This window comes from Typopeltis vanoorti, chromosome 4 (genome assembly GCF_054136105.1).
Source record: "Typopeltis vanoorti isolate ZY-2024b chromosome 4, IOZ_Tvanoo_1.0, whole genome shotgun sequence".
Lineage (NCBI taxonomy): Eukaryota > Metazoa > Arthropoda > Arachnida > Uropygi > Thelyphonidae > Typopeltis > Typopeltis vanoorti.
In genome coordinates this window covers 89494562-89519370 of record NC_143552.1, presented here as the reverse complement: position 1 = coordinate 89519370, position 24809 = coordinate 89494562, and the positions used below count along the sequence as shown (strand labels likewise).

Sequence of the window (24809 nt, the reverse complement as noted above, 5' to 3'; positions counted from 1 at the left end):
TGCCAGTATAGTGTGTGAGCGTTTTGGCTAGATGTTTGGCTAATTTATGGCACATTTTGTTTATGTATTTTTGGGAGTCCATATAATCGAGGAGGTCTAAAGTTATAAGGTTTTAGTTTGTTAGTGACTTCCACAGGCCAAGAAGTGACTTTCTTAAGGAGTCTGTGGAGAGTTCTAATCTGAGAGCTGGTAGGATTATATTCAATAGGGAGGTAAGTAGTACGGTCTAGTACTAAAGCATTAAGCTTACCTTTGTAGTCCTTTTGATTTAGCACCACAGTGGCATTTCCCTTATCCACTTTGGTGATTACTATTTTTTTGTTATTCTTCATTTCTTGTAGGGCTGCATATTCGTCTTTGGATAAGTTGGTTTTTGGAGGTTTGTCTTTAGTGAGAACACTGAAGACAAACCTCCACATCTTTCTACATCCAGTCTGACGTTGTTGGTGATATGGTTAGGAAGGTTGCGAATCCCACGTTCTATTTGGATCATGATTTCCTCGGCAGGAATTCTTTTAGGAGCTAGGGCGAAATTGTGACCACGTGCAAGTGCGGTGAGTGCTTCAGGCTTTAAAACTGCCGACGAGAGGTTGACTACTGTATTTGGTGGGGACAGAGTTGTAGAGTAGGTGGCCTCCCTCTCTCGATGAGTCTTTGGACTCCTTGGAGACATCACATAATAATAATAATAATAATAATAATAATAAATAAAATTTAATTAAATAAATAATACAGAAAAAACTATATTATCTTAAATGTTCAATATTTTGCATTTATTTTTAATCTATGTGTATCATTTCAATAGCAGTCCTTAAAATTGATATAGTAAAGAATCAGTTTGCAAAAAATGATCACTGCAAAGAATTTTCCAATGACTAATTTTCTGGTGAAGAATTGTTTATGAACCCATTGATTTAAAACTGTATAATCTGTCAACACTAGAAACATTTCTATTGGATGGAAAAAAAAAAAATGTTTTACCACATAAACATTCAACACTTTGGATTCCTAACCCAAACTATGATAGGCACACTGCAGACTTGATTTTTTTTCTGACTTCAAACTGGAATGCATGAATGGCCAATCTTCTTGTAATTATCAAGGAAAGTTTATGTTATCATAAATCATCATTCAGTCCACAGACTCATCATGAGGTCTTCAGCAGCAAGCTACATAACCTGAAATCATATTAAATGCTATTATCATACTGAGCCTTAAACTCATTCATGCTCCTAGTATTCCATCTGGTGAAAGCAATATCACTGTATTCCAAAGGTGTCAACAGATTAAATAGAGCAGGTGTGAAATTAATGAATCAAGAGGTAAGATATGCATTTCAGAAGAAGGGATTATGGAAGAGGCACAAGATGAGTTGTATAGAACAACCAGTTGCACGAGGAGTGCAAAGAGCAGGCGAGGAAGGTGACTCGATAATCGTAGCAAAAGTGCGATGTGAGCAGAAGTTAGCTAATGAAGCTAAAAAAATTTTAGGGACTTTTTTCAATATGTGGCCAGTAGAGGAAAGAATGATTATGGAAGGATGACACTGATTGGAGAGAATGGTGAGAATACGAGTAGTCGAAGTATTCAATGAGCAATTCATAAAAGTATTTCATCCTTGTGAATGTGACATTATGCAGAACTTCTGCATTCAAGAAGGAAAGAGGAACTGTTAGTAAATGAGTAGGAGGAATTGAATAAACGTGATGTTAATAAGTCTGTAGGACTTGATGATATTTCACCACATGTTTTGATGGAATGTTTCAGAGAGTTAAAAAAGGCTTTTAAATATCTTTTTAACATGAGTCTTGCACTAGGCCAAGTTCCAAAGGAGTGGAAAGAGGACTAAATTGTTCCAATTCATAAGGAAGGTGATAAGACTAAGGCTTTGAATTATAGGCCAGTATATGTGTGTCTGAAGTTGTGGTTAAAAGTGCTAGAGAGGGTAGTTAAGACCAAGATTAAGAATCTGGTTTACAACAAAAAAATACTTTTTCATGGTCAGCATGGATTTGTTAAACAAAGATTGTGTTTTAGCAATCTGCTTAATTATTATAACAATGTGACAAATGCATTGGATAAGGGTGGTGCATACACGGTGGTATATTTAGATTTTGCAAAGACTTTTGATAAACTGCCACATGACAAGCTGATAATTAAATTGGAATGGATGGGGCTAGACAGATTAGTGTGCTGGAATGGAGATTGACTGTCTGATAGATATCATCGAGTTGTCTATGGAGGAGCGATATTCCAGACGAGGAAAGTTTAGTGGAGAAATCAAGGGTCTGTTTTGGGTCCATTGCCGTTTAATTTGTATGTAAATGATACTGGGAGAGGTCTGAATGGTGACATGCAGTTGTTTGCAAATGATGCAAAGTTGGGAAGAGAAATTAGAAGTACATCAGATGCCATGGTTTGCAAGAGAACTTTAATGGAAAAATGAGTGGAGTTTTAAGTTTGATATTGCAAAGTGTAAGTTTTTGAAATTCGAGAAGCAAAGATGGAATGTAGAGTACACAATCAGTATAAATATCTTGCAGCAGGTAGAGGAGATGAGAGATCTGGGACTAAAAATTTGAGGACATATTGCCAAAATTGTAAGGACAGAACAGCAGATAATGGGAATGATGCAGAATTGTAACATCCTTACTCTACACAGACTTGTAGAGTAAGGATGTTACTGTTCCATTGTATAAGGCTTTGATCAGTCCACATATGGCTTATTGTGCACAGATTTGGTCATCTGGTTTTCAGAAAAATGAAGATATAGTGGAAATGGTCCAGAGATGATTGAATAAGATGGTTTCTGGTCACTGGAATGCTGAAGGCAGATTGAGAAAATGCAATTTGTAGAAACAGGTGGATAGGAGTAACATGGAAATATTTATTGAGATTGATACACATATGTTGTTAAAGGGTTATTACCAGATTTATGTGGAGGAGGTTGTGAATAGAATGGGTGAAGACAGGGAGAGAACAAGAGGTCATTCCTGGAATCTATATATAGAGAGTGTGAGCAAGAGGGCGAGGAGCAGGTTTTTTGCATGGAGTGGTTAATGATTGGAATGCATGAGTGTGGTATGTGCAGTGATGGTGAACATATTTTTATCCAACAGTGTGGTAAATGCAGTGAGTGAACATATTTCAGGCACAGTATGATAAACTGTGTGTATAGCAGTGGAACCTCCTGCAATTAATCTTTTGACTCCATGGAGATTTGATAATAATAATAACAATTATTATTATTATTATTATCTGGGACAATGCTTCCCTTAACACATCTTTCTGGTGTCACTCAGACAGCCAATTTCCTACCCATCTGACCTATCTATTATCCATACCTTGCACTCAGACTTGTTAAGTAGCAATCTAGCAAGCAAAACCTCTTCTTTCATTTTCCTTCTCTCCTAAAAAACATTATACCATTTGCATTCAGTCCCTGTGACTATATCATCCTGTGTCAACTGTCTCTCTAATGCCAATAACTTTAGTCTGAGTTGAACTAACCATCTCTTCCTCCCTCCCCCCCCCCCCCAAAAAACCTTTTGTTTCATTATTTCAAATACTTCTAGCATTAATATAAAGGGAAGTTACGTTTTAACAAGTTGCTCACATTCATTCCATAATAATATTATAAGGGGAATGGATACACCATAATACTTATGGATTTTGCTAAGGCAAAATTTGACAGAATACAGCATAGAAGACTGTTGCATAAATTGGAGAATATGGGTTTGGATTATAAAATCTTAGTGTGCATTGGTGCACCCAGGGAGGGGACCAAGGGGCCCCTGGTCCCCCTTAAAAGAAAAAGGAAAAAAGACTAGAAATATTTCCAAAATCTTTTCCTAATTAAATTTTTTTTTTTTTTTTTTAATTTAGAGGCCTGTATAGCTCAGTGGAAGTGGTGCTTGCATCGTCTGCACTTGGTCGCTCGAAGTCAGACTTAAGTTCAAGTCTAGTCGCCGACTGGAGGAACTTTTTCTAAGCCTTTCTTCGGCCGATTCCTGAGTTAGTCGATCTCTGGCACAGGCAAGCGGGTTTTTCGTCCCGTAAAATCAAGAAAATCAACCGCAGTACCCACATTATTTCAGACAGTACCAAGAGATGGCAGCAATTGTCTGCCAGCCTCTTCATCGGTGGTTGCTGTAATTAGTGATAGACATGGGCTAGCTATCTCTGATTGGCTACCGGTGGAGATTGAACTGCCCACTCAGTCTCCAAAATTTAGATCGGGTATAAAGGTCTCACCTACTCCCTATAAGGGAATAAAAGGTGTTAGCTGATTTTTTTTTTCTGAAATTTATGTTGCATCGTGTCTTCCATTTCTATACTACTTATGAATTAGCGGTCACATAAGGTGGGAATACCCTCTGACTCTCAGTAATCACGGTATTCATTTGCCTTGCATTCACAGCGAACACAAGGTGAACGAAGAAGTGCTCGGGTGATACTTTATTTGCAGAGCCAGGCCAGAGATCACAGGTATCATGTATTGTGTGCATATTCTCAAATCGTCTACAACTCGGCCTCCAAAAGATTAAATCATGAGTGCTTGTTCCCCCCACCACCAAGATTAAATCTTGAGTACTCAGCCCCCTCCAAGATTAAATCCTGGGTGAGCCACTGTTAGTGTGGATTAGAGAATGGCTCACCAACAGATATCAAAACAATGAATAGGGGAGATGTGAGTCTGCAAGATTTAAATTAACTAGTGGTGTACCACAAGGATTAGTGCTTGATCCGCTGTTATTATTATTATTATTCAGGCCTCCATGGAGTCAAAAGACTCATCGTGGGAGGTCCTTCCTAAGAACATAATGTCTGTCAAGACTCATCGAGGGGAGCTTCCCCCCCCCCTAAGAAACACAAAGTCTGTCATACCACTCCTTAAACTCATTGACCGTTCTCGCTCTCACCACTCCATCAGGCAACGTATTCCTAGGTTCAACCACCCTCCATGCAAAGAAATCACTCCTCACCCTCTTGCTCACAGTTTCCTTTCGTAACTTCCAGGGATGGCGTCTTGTCATCACTCCTTCCCGCAGTTCAACCAAGTGAAAGAACTCCCCAGTGTCAACCCTATAACCACCTCTCAACAGTTTAAAAGTCTCAATCATATCACCTCTCCTTCTTCTATCCATCAAACTATGCAGTCCACATTCCCTCAGCCGATCCTCATAACTATCCTTGTACAGTCTTGAAACCATCTTTGTCATCCATCTTTGTATCCTTTCCACAGTTAATTTATCCCCTTCAAATCCTGTGGACCAAATCTGAGAACAATAGTCCAAGTGTGGTCTGATCAGAGACTTATACAATGGAATGATAACCCTCTTATCTCTGCAGGTCAGTGTCCTTCTCATAATTGCAGCAATCCTCTGTGTCACCTTCACCACCTTTGCAATATGTCCCCTAAACTTCAGGTTTCTATCAATCATCAACCCCAGATCTCTCTTGTCTTCCCTACTTCCTCCAGTATAACCCCCCCATAGAGTATGCAGCATCCCATCGATGTTTCCCAAACCTCAAGACCTTACATTTTGCTGCATTAAACTGAAACCCCCATTCATTTGCCCATATATCTAGCTTATTCAAATCCTCTTGCAGGGCTACCATATCTGCACTATTACTAATAATCCTTCCCAGCTTTGCATCATCTGCAAACAACTGAATATCCCCTTGCAATCTACTGGCAATGTCATTGATATAAAGGTTAAACAATATAGGTCCTAGTACTGAGCCCTGAGGGACCCCACTTGTAACCCTCTACCTCCTTGAAACTGCTCCACCATACACAACTCTCTGATACCTATCAGACAGCCAGTCCTGTTGACCAACCTGACATCTAGACCCATGTATTGCAACTTAAATATCAGCTTATCATGTGGGACCCTGTCAAATGACTGTGCTAAGTCTAAGAAAATTGCAGTATATGCCTTTCCCCTCATCTAATGTTCTTGTAACTTTATTATAAAAGGCTACCTTATTGCTAAAACAAGAGCGCTCTTTCACAAATCCATGTTGACTCTCACAGATAACATTACCCTCATCTTCCCAATGCTGTATACAGTCCCACACTACTTTCTCCAAGATCTTAACAACTATGGATGACATACAGACTGGCCTATAATTAGACACTTCCAGTCTGTTACCTCCCTTATGCAATGGTACTATCTTTCCTTCCTTCCATTCCCTGGACAGCTTTGCCAAAGGCAGACTTTCATTGAAAATCCAGGTTAAAGGCACTGTCAGTTCCCTAGCACATTCTCTCAAAACTCATGGTGAAATACCATCCAGTCCCAAAGCTTTACTGACATCCAGAGAACTCAGTATCTGAAACACACTCTCCTCCAGTACCTCTAAACCTCGAACCAGCCCTCTCCCTCTAGCATTAAAACTGACTCCTCTAGGATGAAGTACTCCAATAAAATGTTCATTGAACAATTCCGCTATGTCCTCTGCATCAGTCACTCTATTCCCATTTTTATCCCACAATATCATTCTTCCACAGTCATTTCTCCTCCTACTGGCCACATAGTTAAAAAATTCTCTAGTATTTTACTTGGATCTAAGGGCCAATCTTATCTCATATTCCAGTTTCGCCTTCCTTACCATACTATTCACTCTTCTGGCCTGCGTCTTATATTCTTCATGCATCTTCTCTTCACCTGTCTCCTTATATCTCTTCCATAGCCTCTTTTTCGCATGTATCTATCCCAATGGCTTTAACAGGCCTTTAAGGCCCACAACTTTCCAAAAATGCTTGGATTTCGTAACCGAAATACGAGGATAGAATGGTCACTCCTATGCCTCAAGGTATTCTTGGCTGTATTCCTGTGTGTTCACGGGGCCGGTTTGCCTGTTTGCGGGATGAAAAACACCAGATAAACTGGCGGAAAAAACCCTACTGCCCGCGCCCAAGACCGGCTAACTTGGCTATGGCTGAGGAAGATCCTTCAGCTCCTCACGTCTCCGACGGGAATCGAGCCTAGGACACTCCTTCCCCAGGCATATGGTTGCAAAGCGCAAAGCCACTAGGCTAACCGCGCAGACTTTTTCGCATGTAGTTCCTGTTTATTATTGTTTGTCATCCACTTTACTCCAAATTGTGTCCTCTTTTCACTCGTGGAATACAGCTTACCATTGCTACTAACAAATATTCTTTCACAATTTCCCACGCACTAATGATATCCCAGCCTTTCAATTCCTCCCTCCATGAAGCTTCCCGAAGTTGATGTCTTAGACTATTATAATCACCTGCTTTATAATTCACATAAGTTCCCATCTCTTTGATACTCTTGCATGTCTTTTCATTTTCCAAGTCAAAACCATATGGTCACTCTCTCCAACTGGTGGGATAGATGTCATCTCAGTTATTATTAACTCTTCTGATGCTATAACAAAATCCAAAACTCTTGAACCTCTTGTTCCCTCTGTTACATGTTGCTTAAGACATTTGTCCTTCAAGAATTCTAGAAATTGAATTTCATATTGAAAAGAATAGCATGTAAGAAAGTTTTAAAGTGAATAAAAGTTGAGCAGCTCTCAGGTGTGAACTGTAGACTAAAATACACAAAGATTATTGAAGAAAAAATGAAAGAGTTTGAGAACAGGAATCAAACCTTGCATATTCAGTGCCTTGAAGAAAACCATGATTTATTCAGCCGGAGTGGCATGTGGTGAGGTTGTCTGCAAGGATAGAAAAATCAGAACTCCATGGTGGACACAGGAAGTTAAAAAGGCAGTGAAGAAAAAGAAAAAAGCATATCAAAAGTTCCTGGCAAATAATTCAGCTTGTGCTCTTAGAGACTACTGAGACAAATGTAAGAAAGCTAAAAACTGTTACCGCTAAACAAAACTCATGGGAGGACTTTGGCAAGAACATAGAACATAAATATCAAGAAGGGGGTAAGATATTCTGGAGATTTTTGAAGAAGCTTAGAAATGGAGGAAAGAGTGCTGTAAAAGAAGTTAGAGATGATGAAGGTGACATGAAAACGGGAGAAAAAGATATTCTTGAAGTATGGAGTAATTACTTCGAAAAATTGCTAAATGAAACAAGCAGTGATAGCACAGTGGTAAAAAACACTCAACAGGTATACAGTCAGGAATACATATCCATACTTGAAGTAGAAAAAGCCATCAAAGGCTTGAAATGTGGAAAGGCAGCAGGAGTAGATGATATTCGACCAGAAACGCTGACGTATGGTGGTATAAAAGTCTTACAGTGGCTGCACTGCATAGTTCAGAAAGCCTGGACAGAGGGACAAATTCCTGATGATTGGAGTAGAGCTCTAATAGTACCCATATATAAAAAGGGAAATAAAACTGAATGTGAGAATTACAGAGGTATTTCCCTACTAAGTGTTCCTGGCAAGATCTATGCAAGTATACTTGAGAAACGGTTGAGAAGAATTGTGGAAGAGAAGCTTGGTGAAGAACAAGCTGGATTCAGGCCAAATAGAGGCTGTCAGGATCAGATCTTCACTTTACGACAAATAGTCGAGAAAGCATGGGAATATAACAAAGATCTGTATTTAAGTTTTGTTGATCTGGAAATGGCATATGACAAGGTGCCAAGAGAGAAGCTATTCAATATGCTACAGTTATATGGTGTCCATGGGACATTATATCAAGCCATACTAGTCTTTATTTGAGTTTAAGTCAGCAGTTAGAATTGTAGGAAGTACAGGAAGATGGTTTAATGTTAAATCTGGTGTCAGACAAGGATGTACATTATCCCCTCTGTTATTCATTATCTATATGGATCACATTATGAAGGAAAGTGGTATTAGGCATGATATCGGAATTGGAGATGTTAATGTCAGTTCTTTGCTTTATGCGAACAATGTTATACTTCTAAATAAATCTGCTACAAGTTTGCAGGATTCCCTGACTAAATTGAATAAATGTTGTAATATATATGGTATGAAGGTCAGCATTTAAAAAGACAATGAAAATAGGCAGAAACATTGAAAATATCGACTGCATTGTGAATGAAGAACCTATAGAACAAGTAAAACATTTCAGCTACTTAGGCACAATTTTTAGTGAAGATGGTAAGTGAAATATGGAAATAGACAACAGAATCAACAAAGCTGGTATAGTAGGAAGTCAACTGAATAAATTTATATGGAATAAGAGAAAAATTAACCAAAACACTAAATTAGCTGTATACAAGACGGTGTTCAAACCAAATTTAACTTATGGATCTGAGAGTTGGGTCAGAAGGAAAACACTTGACCAAAGACTAGAGACTGCAGATATGAGAGTCCTGAGAAAGATTAGGGGGGCATTAACAGATGGCATCAATGGCAATATCATTAAAAATGAGGATATTAGAAAAGAACTTGACATTGTCAGCATCCAGGAATGAGTTAGCAGAGCTAATCTCAGGTGGCATAGTCACTTAAACAGAATGAGCGAGGAAAGATTAGCAGAACAAGTGTTCTCTGCCAGGTTGGCATGAAAATGCCCCAGAGGAAGAACAATATATAGGTGGATTGATACAGTACAAAGTGCCTTAGACGATAGAAATATCAGATCTGATAATGTTGGGGTCTTGATAAGTAACAGACTGATTTGGAGGAAAATTGTAGATAGGAAGTTAGTAACGAGGTAAATTTTTCATGGAGTACTATCATATCCTGTACACCTCTTGAGGGTACAAGTCAGGAATTTGATGATGATGATGATGATGAGTCTATGACTCGTTTTTAAAAATTTTTTTCCATATAAAAATTATCAAGAGGAGGTGAGAGAGAAAGAGAGAGAGAGAGGGAGAGGGGAACCCATATCAGTTCCCTCTATCTGCATGTAAATTTTGTTCTTCCAAGAAAAATAACCAGAATTGATGGCAAAGGAAAAGAGCTCTAAGACAATATCAGAAAGAAAAACGTTTTGTACGAGTGTTAAGGTGTCATTTAAGGGAATATTTGTAAACAATGAAGTGATGTCAAAGCTTACCAATATGTCTGTATTATTACACATGGATTCTAAACATTTCATTCTTTTCTTATGATTTCCTAATTTCTTTGTTTGGTGAAAGATGGGATTCTCCTGTTATCTTTTCCCCACTCCTGTAATTATTTCTGCATCCAAAAGACATGCTGCTATGTATCACATGGAACATAAAAATTACATCAAATAAAATGAAGCAGAGCAGTCTGGATTTGCATAATATGTTATCTCTTCTGAGAGCAAAGTTCTTTGGAAAAGACTGTGGTCCTGCATAAGCTGATTCTTTATGGAAAGTTTGTCCACACAGATCTGTGAGGCATTTATTACATCACTCATATTTTAATGGATCTCATGGATTAAGTTTATCTGCTTTGTGGGAAATAGTGCAGCTTGATTCTACTTATCTTTATTATTATTATTATTATTATTATTTGGCACCTCCACGGAGTCCAAACACTCATCAAGGGAGGGCAGCTGCACTACAACTCTGTTTCCACCACTCAATCCACTAACTGACTTCAACTACACAAACGGCATTTACCGCTGACCACCACCACCACCACCACTGGTATTTCAACAGATAATCACAAACATCCATGTCCATGGTGGGATTTGAACCAGCAGCCTTTTGGCTGGAGAGCAGATATGCTAACCACTTGGCCAGCCAGGCTGGCTAATCTTAGTTCATTTTGTTAAGCTTTTAACCTAAGTTTTTTTTTATTTATTATTTTATCTGACAATTGTTGCTCTACTACATTTCATAGTTTATATAATACAGTTGAATTTTTTGCTTTGTATGCTTGCACTATTCCAATCAGTTAAAATATTGCAAATGTCCATGAAATATGGGTGAAATTTTCAACTTAATAAATAATTGTTTCGTTTCACACAAGTTATCAATTTGATTATTATTTTTTAAACATGTCTATTTTCATTTTGGTTGATACAGATATTTTTATGAACAATATTGTGAAATTCATGAACCATAGCTTAACATTAATTATACTGATTACTACTGCAATTAACTAGACTATCCTTTTATTTTCATATTTTTATATCTAGCATTTAGCCAAATAATCATTCCACCCTCATCCAACGGATGATTGGTTGTTACGAAATTTAATATATATTATTTATTATGCTAACTGATTATTTGTTAACTGATTGATCTGAATACCTATTACTTATTCATAGTGATTTTTATTCTATTTTATTCTAAGTGGTTATTTTACTTATTCATATTGCATGAATTATTATGTTTTCCCACTCACATTTCAGTGAATCCTGATTTGATAACTGAAGATGATGAAGAATGCCTGTATTTTTGCTCACATTCACTGGGTCTTCAACCAAAATCTTTAGAACACAATGTTTCTAAGGCTCTGAACAACTGGAAAAAACTGTAAGTAACTTCTTTATTATTATTTCTCAGGCATCTCCGTGCAGTCCAAAGACTCATCATGAGAAACCTGCTCCACGATTATTCTTCCCACAATACCCATCATACTTCTCCTTGAACTCATTCACTGATGAAGGACTCTCAGCCATCTCTGGCAACCCACTGAACTCATCCATCACCATTTCACTAACGTTAAGAATCTGGGGAGCTACATTCAGCATCACATAATCACTCTCTCTCTCTCTCTCTCTCTTTCACTTATACACCTCTAGGATATCTGCACCCACACTCACCTGCATCTCTCTAACCACTCTAATTTCTCTTATGCTGCAGTTCTGAACTCTCATTGAACAATACTTCCTCAATCATTATCTATAATCATGGAGGCACACTATCTTGTTAGAGAAGTAACTTTAATTATATTAAAATACAATTTGACATTTTGACCTTTATACTAAGGTCATCTTCAGGAATACACAGGGATCACAAAAAACATTGCAGTTGAGAATAACTGCTGATCATAGTCTGACCTCTGGTGAAAAAAAAAACCTAATAAATAAACTAAAATAAAATAGAAAAAAAATTAAATAAAAATCCATAATTACATTGGTAAAACTATGTCAGCAGTTACTAGTTTCCTATAGCCCTGTTATTTTAAATTTCTGTTTGTTGTCTGAGAGTTTACTGTATTGTTTAGATTATATGTGGTCATTCAAACATATAATTAAAATGAAATATATATGGATCTTTAATTACATAGATACGAACATAAATTCAAGAAACCCTGTGAAATGCTTATCAACCAAACAAATCTTAACAAAAATGATGGCCCAAAAATCCCAAGGATTTGGTTGGCTCACCTACAATCCACACATAACATCTGGAAAAAAGAAGAAAAACAAGAATTTTTTAAGCAAGAATAACCCATATATAGTGGAAAAGAGATATAATTTCCAAAAGAAAAGAGATTTAATTGCATAACAATACAGTAAACTAAAATGAAATATATATTGATCTTTAATTGACCATGATTTATAAACATCTAATACCAACAAGTTTCGCCGATGGGGCTGTCTGGCTTCTTCAGGGCTTATAACGGTAAGAGAAAAAAAACAACTCAAAGTGGCTAGTACAGAGAAAATGGAGTAACACTATCATATAAATTAAACATTAAAACAGAACGTGTAACATTATGCGCATGAAGCGTGTTGTGTTAGTCACTGTTATGAGAGCATGCTCTGTAGTTTTGAGCAAAATTAAATTCTGGCAGACTGAGTGATCTTATTAAGGTTTTCCATATGTCAGCTATTATCATTCCCTGGTTTCTGTTTCTGTTAAGATTTTCTCCAGAATGGAGGACTACAGCGGCTTCCTTGAAATTTCTACAATGGAAATCTTCTAGGTAAGGCATGGAGCTGATATCGCAGTCAATGGTATGGTTAATAATCACAAAATGATGAGCTAGCCCTGACTTGTCTGTTCTGTTGTTATTAACATCTCCTATATGTTCTTTTTTTCGGATTTTGAGGGTTCTTGACATCTGTCCTATATAGTTTAGGCCACAAGCACATGGGATGTTGTACACTCCAGCGTGTTTGAAAAATGCATTAATGTCTTTTGGCGATCTTAAAACGTGACTGACAGTCTTGACCGGTTTGAACGCAACTCTGATGTTGGAAGGTTTAAAAAGTTTTGCAATATTTATTCTACAAACACCTCTCCAGCCTCCTAAAGGGACACATCAGAAAATCGGACACTTACATTAAGAATTCAAAGAATTCAAAGCACTTTATTGAAAAATTGAAAAACATCTCGCTCTTAAAGATAGACATTCTTGCTAGCTTGGATGTGGTATCTTTATTATTATTATTATTATTATTAAACAAGACCTCATGGAGTCAAATACTCATCTAGGAGGTCCTTTTATCTCACACACATCTCATCATACCGGGTCTTAAACACATTCAAACTCCTTGCAGACACCACACTCTCAGGCAAGGCATTCCAATCATTCACAACTCTGCACGAAAAAAACCTGCCTCTCACTCCCCTACTCACACCCTCTTTATACAGTTTCCAGGGATGACCTCTGGTTCTCCCCTGATCTCCCACTATTCGCTGTAGAACTTCTCCACCATTGATCCTATAGCAACCCCTTACCAACTTGTAGGTCTCTATCATATCTCCCCTCTTCCTTCTCTCCACTAGTCTCTGCAAATTACATCTTTTCAATCTTTCCTCATACTCGACATTCCAGAGGTCAGAAACTACCTTAGTCAGTCGCCTTTGGACCCTTTCCAACATCTCCTCATCCTTCTGAAAACCAGGTGACCAAATCTGGGCACAATAGTCCATGTGTGGCCTAATCAAAGCCTTATACAATGGAACAAGAATCTCCCTACTTCTACACGTCAGTGTCCTCCTCATCATTCCCAGAAGTCTTTGTGTTGTCTTCACAATTTTGGCGATGTGACCCCTAAATTTTAGATCCTTATCCACTATCACTCCCAGATCTCTTATTTCCTCTACTTCCAACAATATATTCTTACCAAGCATAAATTCTGCATCCCATCTTTGTTTTCCAAATTTTAAAACCTTACATTTTGCAACATTGAACTCACACCCCCATTTGCTTGCCCAATCACTCAATTTATTCAAGTCTTCTTGCAAGGCCACAACATCTTCACTACTCTTTATGGTTCTTCCCAACTTTGCATCATCTGCAAACAACTGAATATCTCCATCCAAATCTTCGCCAATTTTATTTACCAACATCCCAGTAGAAGAAGTTATCAGTATCCTATACAATCTCTTCCCTAAAGATACAGCTCACCTTTTTGATCATTGCCTTAAATCTAATTATTTTAAATGGAATGAAATGATATATGAGTAACTAAATGGCTTAACTATGGACAGTCTTCTTTCACCACCCTGTGCAGATCTGTTCATGGAAAAGCTAGAAACAGATATCCTCTCAAAATTAGAACCAAAACCTTTAGTGTGGTGGAAGTATGTAGACAATGTCTTCATAATTTGGAGGGACACAAAAACAGCTCTTTTGGACTTTTTAACCAAAATTAATTCTTTTCATCAAAATATACAATTCACTTTGGAACTGGAAAAAGATAATCAACTACCATGTTTGGATACCCTAATCAAGAAACTAGCAGATGGACATATCAAACTAACAGTCTACTGCAAACCAACACACATTGCATTTGCATGCTACCTTCATTTCAAATCAACTCACCATATTTCCCAGAAGCTCAGCATAATACATATGCTCAAAAATAGAGCCACCAACGTCATCTCAGAAGAAAAAGAATGCTATGATAAATTTACTCATATATCAGAGACATTAATAAAAAGTGGCTATCCAAGGAATTTAATCAACAAGATTCTTCATAGCAATCCCCCCCACAACAACAACAACCTACCATCACTCAATACAGTTCATCCATAGTTATTCCTTATGCAGGTACAGGTCCGAAAAGATCACAAAACCTTTTAAACCTTTCAAGATCAGAGTTGAGTTCAAACTGGTCAAGACTGTCAGTCATGTTTTAAGATCGCCAAAAGACATTAATGCATTTTTCAAACACGCTGGAGTGTACAACATCCCATGTGCTTGTGGCCTAAACTATATAGGACAGACATCAAGAACCCTCAAAATCCAAAAAAAAAGAACATATAGGAGATGTTAATAACAACAGAACAGACAACTCAAGTCTAGCTCATCATTTTGTGATTATTAACCATACCATTGACTACGATAGCAGCTCCGTGCCTTACCTAGAAGTTTTCCATTGTAGAAATTTCAAGGAAGAGATTGTAGTCCTCCGTTCTGGAGAAAATCTTAACAGAAACCAGGGAATGATAATAGCTGACATATGGAAAAACCATAATAAGATCACTCAGTCTGCCAGAATTTAATTTTGCTCAAAACTACAGAGCGTGCTCTCATAACAGTGACTAATACAACACACTCCATGTGCATAATGTTACACGTTCTGTTTTAATCGTATAAATTAAAATGTTTAATTTATACGATAGTGTTACTCCATTTTCTCTGTACTAGCCACTTTGAGTTGTTTTTTTTCTCTTACCGTTATAAGCCCTAAAGAAGCCGGACAGCCCATTGACGAAACTTGTTGGTATTAGATGTTTATAAATCATGGTCAATTAAAGATCAATATATATTTCATTTTAGTTTACTGTATTGTTATGCAATTAAATCTCTTTTCCTTTGGTATCCACTCTGTATACAGGGGAAGCTGCCTTTTCACTCATCTTCTATGAATGGCCTCTTTTCTATCCTTGTCTTCTTCCATTCTATGAAAAATTTCTTTTACATTTAATGAGCAACAACCCCCCTTACGAACTTATATGTTTCAATCATGTCATCCATTCTATATATGAAGATTTATAAATGACATCCTACCCAATAATTTATATTCCATACACCTAACAATGCCTAAGTCAATTTTCTTGAAAAATTGTTGTTTTTCTTCTTTTTTTCCAGATGTTATGTGTGGATTGTAGGTGAGCCAACCAAATCCTTGGGATTTTTGGGCCATCATTTTTGTTAAGATTTGTTTGGTTGATAAGCATTTCACAGGGTTTCTTGAATTTATGTTCGTATCATGTTTTGGTCCAATATAAGAACTAGGTGCGTTTCCAGTCAGTCCTGTGGCATGTTTTAAGTGCATGATTAAAAAGGCCTGCTCTTCTATAATGAGGGTACTTAGTGTGTTGTTTTTGTTCCTTCCATTTTGGGATTGTATGACATGTTTCACCCATGTAGGGTAGGCTACAGGTGCAGTGAATCTGGTATACACGTGGTTAGGGAAGGAAGGGGATCTTTAAAAGAGTTGAGTATATATTTTTTTTTATTTTAGGGGTGGTTTATGGCCTTAATATTGTCTATTCTTTTAGATAATCCTCAAATATAAGAGATAGCTATGGCCTTACTGTAATCTTTGTTTATGGTTGTATTTTTGTGAAGGATTTTATGGACTGTTTTCTTTTTTTAGAGCTTGCTTCTCACAGAAAATTGTGAAGGCACTGTTTTGGAGTATGTGAATAAAGCCTAGTTTCTGTGTAAGGTGGTGGTGGTATGAATCTTTGTATATGTATTACTGTGGGGGTGGGTTGGAAGTATGTATGTGTGTTTATTATTTTCAATTTCAGTGGTGAATTGAATGCATCTGTGTTGTTTGTTTAGGTGGCTGAAGAAATTGTTTCAAGTCTGGAGACTGTGGGAACCAAATGGCAAATACGTCATCAACATATCTTAGTCAGACTTTGGGTTTTAAGATCACTGAATCGAGAGCTCGTTGAGAAAATGTTCCATATAAAAATTAGCTGGGGGGTGGGTCCAAACCCAGACCTTCTTTTTTGTAGGCAGAAACACTTTTTTCTACTATTTTTTTTCTATTTATTCCAAAATCTTAATAAATATAGAATAAATACAAACTGGTCTGTAGTTTGATGCCTCCATTCAACCATTACCCTTATGCAATGGCACTATCTCACTCCCTTCCCCCCCTCTCTCTCTCTATCTGTTATACATGAAGCTCTCTCTTTACTGTAACTTAAACTCTTTCACTGTCTTGTATTCATCCTGTTTTCAGGTGTGTTCCACTCTCTATACAGGGGAAGCTGCCTTTTCACTCATCTTCTATGGATGGCCTCTTTTCTATCCTTGTCTTCTTCCATTCTATGAAAAATTTCTTTTACATTTAATGAGCAACAACCCCCCTTACGAACTTATATGTTTCAATCATGTCATCCATTCTATATATGAAGATTTGTAAATGACATCCTACCCAATAATTTATATTCCATACACTTAACAATGCCTAAGTCAATTTTCTCTGGACCTTGTATATATATCCTAATCCTTGAAGACCAGATCTTTGCATAGTAATCCACATGTGGCCTGATCAAGGCATCATACAATGGAATCATAACCTCTTTACATGTCAAGGTGCTCCTCATTATTACCATAATCTAATGTCATGTGCTTAGAGTTTTAAGAGTATGACCTCTAACTTCAGGTCCCTGCCACTATCACTCTCAGATCCCTAATGCTCTCCATCTCATTCAAAGTTTCCCATCAATTATATACTCTTCATCTAATCTTATCCTTGCTTTCCAAATTTTAAAACTTTACAATACTGAACTAGAAGTTCTACTCAGAGTCTAATAATATTCTCCTGTAAGGTCACAACATCTGCTCTACTCCCCATAGTCCCCCCCCTCCCAATTTTGTGTCATCTCTAAAAAAAATATATATATATATCTGCTAGCAAACTTTGACCTGTTGCTCTCTCTCTCACCTCAGTCCTGCTTAAAGAATGGAGAAGGTCACTTTCTTTGACCTAGAGAACTGTCAACTAATTAGTGACCACTAGTATGGATTCCATTTCCATAGTAGCTCTACTTGCCTATGTCAACATTCTCTAGACACATGCCATGAAAAGGCTTGGAGAAACCTGCTGTTGTGCATAACATTTCCAAAGTATTTGATATGGTCTGGCATTGAGGGCTTCTCAGAAAATTACCATCATATGGTCTGCCTTCCACCCTTTGTAATTGGATCACAAATTTCTCTTAGGTTGTTCTTTGTATGTAATAGTCAAGAGTGCTCTCTCTTCAGATTTTATTGCTAATGGAGGTGTTCCTCAGGGACTCTGTTATTTCATCTGCTTTCTCTTTCTGAAATATGAGATTTTCTCTCAATGAACTGAAATGCTATCTATATTTTTGTTGACTAGCATTTTGAAGGAAAGCACTCTCCTTCCCTCCCTTTTATTCACATCATAAACTTTACAGGTCTCAAACATCCCCAAGCTGTAAGATCTTCTGCAAGCAGGGTCCTAAATATTGATCACCGTACATTCTTGATTGGAGCAATTACAACTTAGTTACTTCGAGTGCTTCCAAAACACAATTTTGTGTTTTTTCTCACAAAGAAAAAAAAAAAGACCTTATTTTGATGACATTCTCCTCTGGTCAATATCAAATCTCACTTCTTGGATTGGCATTTACCCTTATTCTTTCATCACATAAACACATCACTTCTATAATATCCTCCATTTTGAAAACACTTAGCATCCTCCTTTTTCAATTCAGACATCAAGCAAAGTTCCCTCTAATTTTTGCCAGACTATGTGTGCATGAAAAACATTTTGTGTGCAAGTTTCCAATTGCAGACTCAATGTGTGTAATAGCCTGTGCTCACAATAGTGAAAGTAACAAGCCACAAAAATCCTAAATTAATTTGCTTAGCTATAAAAATCCATCATCATTTGTACAAGTTCAAGTGACTGTACAGTCCAGATAGTAGACACTCTAAACAAATATGCTGCTGAAACTTGCTGACATCATCAGTTTGTCTACATAGTGCAGGCTAAAAGTAACTAATTGAAGTATTAAGTTGAAATGGATTAGAGTAATATTGGGGTGGAGACATTGGAGAAATTACTGAATAAAATAAGTGACAAGTATGATTTATTATATAATTCGTTTTTACAGTACATTAAAAAATTATTAACTGTAGATTAGAAATTCCCAAAGTAAAAATTTTGTGCATACGTTTACCAGGGGTTCGGGGTGCTCCCTTTTTGACCGATGTGCATGTGCCCAGCTTAAAGAGAGCATTGATATCCAGTTTTTCACTCTGTACAAATTCCAAATTCACCCAATCTTAGTATGCAGCCATCACATTTAAGATGGTGCACTAAAAGCTTCTCTAAAAGTTCTTGATGCTGATCAGAAGAGAACAGTTTGGCTAACTGATGATTCCTCTCTCTCTTTTTTCCATAGAATGTCAGTTTTTGCATTGTATCTTTTCTGAAGAACTGTCATCCATTATTTCCTTACATGCACATCCAGTTTTGCTAAGCCTAAATATGAGCAGTAGCTGTCCACATCTATTTACAAGTGAACTGCTAAACTATCAAACCTGCTACTTCCATTCATCTTTTCATTCATCTGCATCTGTTCTCTTGAACAGCCTTCCCTATAAAGTATACCCCGAAGATTACATTTTCCAGCTCTTCAAAAAGAACATCACCAAATTAATTTTATCTTGACCTTGTCCCCCCCCCCCCAACACACACACACACACAGAGCATTGATTTGCTATAGGTTTTGTAGCTTTGTGTATTAGTAAAAATAAATAAATAAAAATATTTAAAAAAAAGAACATGTACAGTTAAACCTCCTCCAGTATCAATAACATAAAAGTTAAACCAGTTTGGCAGTAAGAGTCACATAACAAGTTTTACATTAGAATAAATCTCTGTGTATAATCATGGGACACCTGTCTCTGATATCAGTAACTCTGTTAGTCATTCCTTTCTGGTATTTAGGAAATGTTCTATAACTTGGAATTTTGTGCCTGCCATGAAATCCAAATAATCTACCCTTTTAGTTTTTAGCATGTCTTATAGGTTTTTTTTTTTATTTTTATTTAGTGATCATTTCATGAGAAAGACATCAAAAATGAAAAAAAAAAATTTTTTTTTTCCATTGTATTTTGTATATAGGTTTTGCCCTGGATTTTGGAGCCCAGAGTGACTACCCAGCTCTCTTACTTCAGTTTCAGCATAGTTTAAATACATAATCCAGTTAATCAGCTTTTACTATTTTAGGTTTGTTATCACAACTTGGAAAGCATTTCTGGATTATCACACATTTCTAATAATGTTACTGATGGGCCTAATATACAGTGATCTTTTTCTTTCTTTATCATGTGACTTTCAAATGACTGAACCTTCCATTAACCTACTCTTAAATTAGGTTATTCTTTCAAGACCACGTTTTGATGCAGGACCGTATAATTGAACCATCAGTTATTCAACTGGCAGGTACATTCTTTTCCATTGGATAAGCAAAGGATTAGTGTACTTTTGTTCACTGTTTTTATTGTTATTATTATTATTACCCCAAGACCTCATGGAGTCAAAGACACATCTGGGAGGTCTCTTTATCACACACACACACACATCTCATCATACCGTGTCTTAAATACACTCAAACTCCTTGCAGACACCACACTCTCAGGCAAGGTATTCCAATCATTCACAACTCTGCACGAAAAACACTTGCCTCTCACTCCCCTACTCACACCCTCTTATACAGTTTCCAGGGATGCCCTCTGATCTCCCACTATTCTCTGTAGAACTTCTCCACCATTGATCTTATAACAACCCCTTACCAACTTGTAGGTCTCTATTATATCTCCCCTCTTCCTCCTCTCCACCAGACTCTGCAAATTACATCTTCTCAATCTTTCCTCATACTCAACATTCTAGAGGTCAGAAACTACCTTGGTCAGTCGCCTTTGGATCCTTTCCAACATCTCTTCATCCTTCTGAAAACCTGGTGACCAAATCTGGGCACAATAGTCCATGTGTGGCGTAATCAAAGCCTTATACAATGGAACAAGAATCTCCCTACTTCTACACATCAGTGTCCTCTGCATCATTCCCAAAAGCCGTTGTGTTGTCTTCACAATTTTGGCGATATCCCCCCTAAATTTTTGTTCCTTATCCACTATCACCCCAAGATCTCTTATTTCCTCTACCTCCAACAATATATTCTCACCAAGCATAAATTCTGCATCCCATCCATTTTTAAAATATGCCAAAGGTATAGAATTAAAACTGTTTGTAAAGATATCAAACTGCATTTAAAATGCAATACTACATCAATTAAGAATAATATATTAATTCACAAAATACTTTATATCACAACTGAAAAATCTAGAAAGCAATAACAGATTAAGTTTTTAAACTAGTTTACAGTACCTCTATGTTGAAAGCATTCCATAATGGATATTTAAGTTGCAGCATATGGGTTTAGATGTCAGATTAGTCAACTGGATTCTGGATTGGCTATCTGATAAGTATCGGAGAGTTGTGTATGGCTCGGCAATATCAAGGAGGCAGAAGGTTAGAAGTGGGGTCACACATGGCTCAGTACTGGAACCTGTATTGTAAGTGGAGGTTTCTGTGGTTTAGAAGTTCATAAGGCACATTCTGGTAATTAGACCACATGTTTTAATTAAGCTAAAAACACAATAAAGAAATAAAACCCGTCAAGTTTTTCGTAAGTCGTTTGACTTACATCTTCAGGGGTAAAAGGTAACTTAAAGTTTAAAACACAAAAAAGAGAAATTATTCAAAAAATAGTTCATACTATACAGTTGTAGCCATCTGACTGTTCATAAAATTAAAAAATCAGAATGCAGATTCAAAGCAGTGCAAAGTTTAAACAATGCTGGATGATGCCACATTCTGTTGTTCAAGTTCATAATGTCCGAGGTCTGACTCAGGTATATTTTTTATCAAAGCTGACCAAACTTGGTGTAGAATTAAGTCTTGGTTTTTATTGCATTGTGTTAGAATTCTAAGCATGTTTGCAGCTTCTTTAAATTTCCTTATGTAACAGTTTTTTTCTATATAAGACATGTTTGTTTTCTGCCAGAGTACATTGTGGCCAGTGGAAGTGGTAATGAAAGCTAGACCTGATTTGTGTTCTCTTCTGTTTTGCACATCCTTTTGGTGTTCGTTCATGTGTATTTCCCCAGATCTTCCTGTCTGTCCTACGTAGCAGATGCCACAAGAACAATAAATTTTATAAACCACTGGTTTTTTTAAAGGATGATGTGGAGGTTTCGGGGGAAATAGAAATCTTGAAATTTTTTCCAGCGGCAGAAAGGCTACTTTGATGTTATGTTTGTTTAGTAATTTAGCCATCTTGTCTGTAGCATTCTTGATATATGGAAGCGAGATAGCGTTTTTGAAATCTTGTTTCTGTAAGATGCTTGTAGGAGGTGTGTGGATGATTTTTTTTGAGTCTTGGGTTCATAACCATTTTTTTTTTGAGGATCTGTGTTAAATATTCTAATTCTTCATTTCTGTTTTTCTGTGCTGGAAATATTATAAGCTCTGTCCCTCAGGGTTTTTATTAGACCTATTTTTTGCGAAGGGTGGTGTGGTGGTGGTGTGAGGCCATGTTAAGAAATCTTCCTGTGTTGGTGGGTTTTCTATATATTGAGAAAAAAAAGTTTATTATCTTTTTCATTGACTTCTAATAGGATGTTAAGAAAAGAAAGTTTTCTAAGTTCTTCTTGTTCTAAAGTAAATTTTATATTCTTATGTAAATTATTCAGGTAATCTTTGAAAGCAATGAGTTCATCTGTTGTTCCTGGCCATATGATGAAAATATTGTCTACATAGAGTAGCCAAATTTTTGTTTTTTTATGATAATTGATTAGAGCATTATTTTCAAAATTTTCCATAAATAGGTTAGCTAAAGCCGGAGAGAGGGAAGAGTCCATAGCCAATCCTTCTTTTTGTTCCCAAAATTTGTCTTGATGCATGAAAAAAGTATTATTTTTACAATGTTTATAAAGATCTATGTCTGGAGTAAAAAAGTCTTAAAGGAGATTCACAGTTTCGTTTCATGAAACATTTGTAAATAGGCTGATAACATCCAAACTTGCTAATATGTCTGAGGGTCCAATGTAAATATCTTTTACCTTCTCAATAAAATGTGTACTGTTCTTGATGAAAGAAGATGTTTTTCTTGTGTGAGGTAAAATCATGTTGGTTAGATGTTTTGCCGAAGAATGGAACTTGCTATTCTGAGAGAAAGGATTTCAGCCACTAGATCAGAATTAGCACAAATAAGCTGAGATACATTTTCTCTACATAACGAGTTGAGTTAGCCACATCTCTTCCGTCCGACCTGTGGAACAACATAGACATCATCACATATAACAAAGCTGCAGCAATTTCTGATCGGAAAAAGCATACTTTAATCAAAAAATTTAACTTACTTCTTCACGAAAAACAAAGAAAACACCTAGATTATTCTAAAGTAGTTATTAACCTTTCTTCAAGAGTCCTATCAAGAACCGAAAAAAATCTACTCCTTAAAGGTTTCAACTTTGCCTTAACGCCACGTTTCCTACCAAAAATTGACATAATAGCTCAAATAGAAAAAGGAATAAGAAATTTACCTGGTGATACATCAGATCTAATCTGCATACAGAGCACAGCATTACTATTGCAAAGCAAATTACCTCAAAGGAACCTTCCTTACACAGAATACACATCCCTCAAAGAACTAAAATCAGACAAAAATATTGTTATAATCAAAGCAGATAAAGGGAATTCAACAGTAGGTTTGAACTCTGAAGATTATAACAATAAAATGAAAACTCTTCTTGAAGATTCTAATACCTATAGACCTTTAGACAGAGATCTCACATGGCGCACTCACAATAAAACCAATGATCTAATTAAAAAGATGCCTAATTGGACTGAAGAACTCTATAATCCAAACACCCATTAGTTCCAAGAATTTATGGTGTACCAAAAATACACAAGATAGGTATCCCCCCTTAAGACTGATAGTGGATTGGAAGAGACTCTCCGACCTCTAATTTAGCAAAACATCTAACCAACATGATTTTACCTCACACAGGAAAAACATCTTCTCTCATCAAGAAAAATACACATTTTATTGAGAAGGTAAAAGATATTTATATTGGACCTTCAGACACCTTAGCAAGTTTGGATGTTATCAGCCTATTTACAAATGTTCCATGAAATGAAACTGTGCATCTCCTTTAAGACTTTTTTCCTCCAGACATAGATCTTTATAAACATTGTAAAAATAATACTTTTTTCATGCATCAAGACAAATTTTGGGAACAAAAAGAAGGATTGGCTATGGACTCTTCCCTCTCTCCGGCTTTAGCTAACCTATTTATGGAAAATTTTGAAAATAACGCTCTAATCAATTATCATAAAAAACAAAAATTTGGCTACTCTATGTAGATGATATTTTCATCATATTGCCAGGAACAACAGATGAACTCATTGCTTTCAAAGATTACCTGAATAATTTACATAAGAATATAAAATTTACTTTAGAACAAGAAGAACTTAGAAAACTTACTTTTCTTGACATCCTATTAGAAGTCAATGAAAAAGATAATAAACTTTGTTTCTCAATATATAGAAAGCCCACCAACACAGGAAGATTTCTTAACATGGCCTCACACCACCACCACACCACCCTTCGCAAAAAATAGGTCTAATAAAAATTCCTGAGGGACAGAGCTTATAATATTTCCAGCACAGAAAAACAGAGAAATGAAGAATTAGAATATTTAACAGATCCTCAAAAAAAAAAAACGATTATAAACCCAAGACTATCAAAAAAATCCTCCACACGCCTCCTACAAGCATCTCACAGAAACCTAGATTTCAAAAACGCTATCACACTTCCATATATCAAGAATGTTACAGACAAGATGGCTAAATTACTAAACAAACATAACATCAAAGTAGCCTTTCTGCCGCTGGAAAAAAAACCAGTGGTTTATAAAATTTATTGTTCTTGTGGCATCTGCTACGTA

The 24809-nt window shown here is 36.6% G+C and overlaps 1 protein-coding gene across 5 annotated transcripts in view; it reads left to right on the top strand.

Moving 5' to 3' along the window:
• LOC150107485 (kynureninase-like) overlaps window positions 1-24809 on the top strand; it is a 413072-nt gene that overhangs the window by 64268 nt on the left and 323995 nt on the right. For all 5 annotated transcript variants that reach the window (XM_090391901.1, XM_090391902.1, XM_090391904.1 and 2 more), the window contains exon 3: window positions 11245-11368. In XM_090391901.1, the coding sequence (XP_090248027.1) occupies window positions 11245-11368 (124 nt within the window). The remainder of the gene's footprint in view (window positions 1-11244; window positions 11369-24809) is intronic.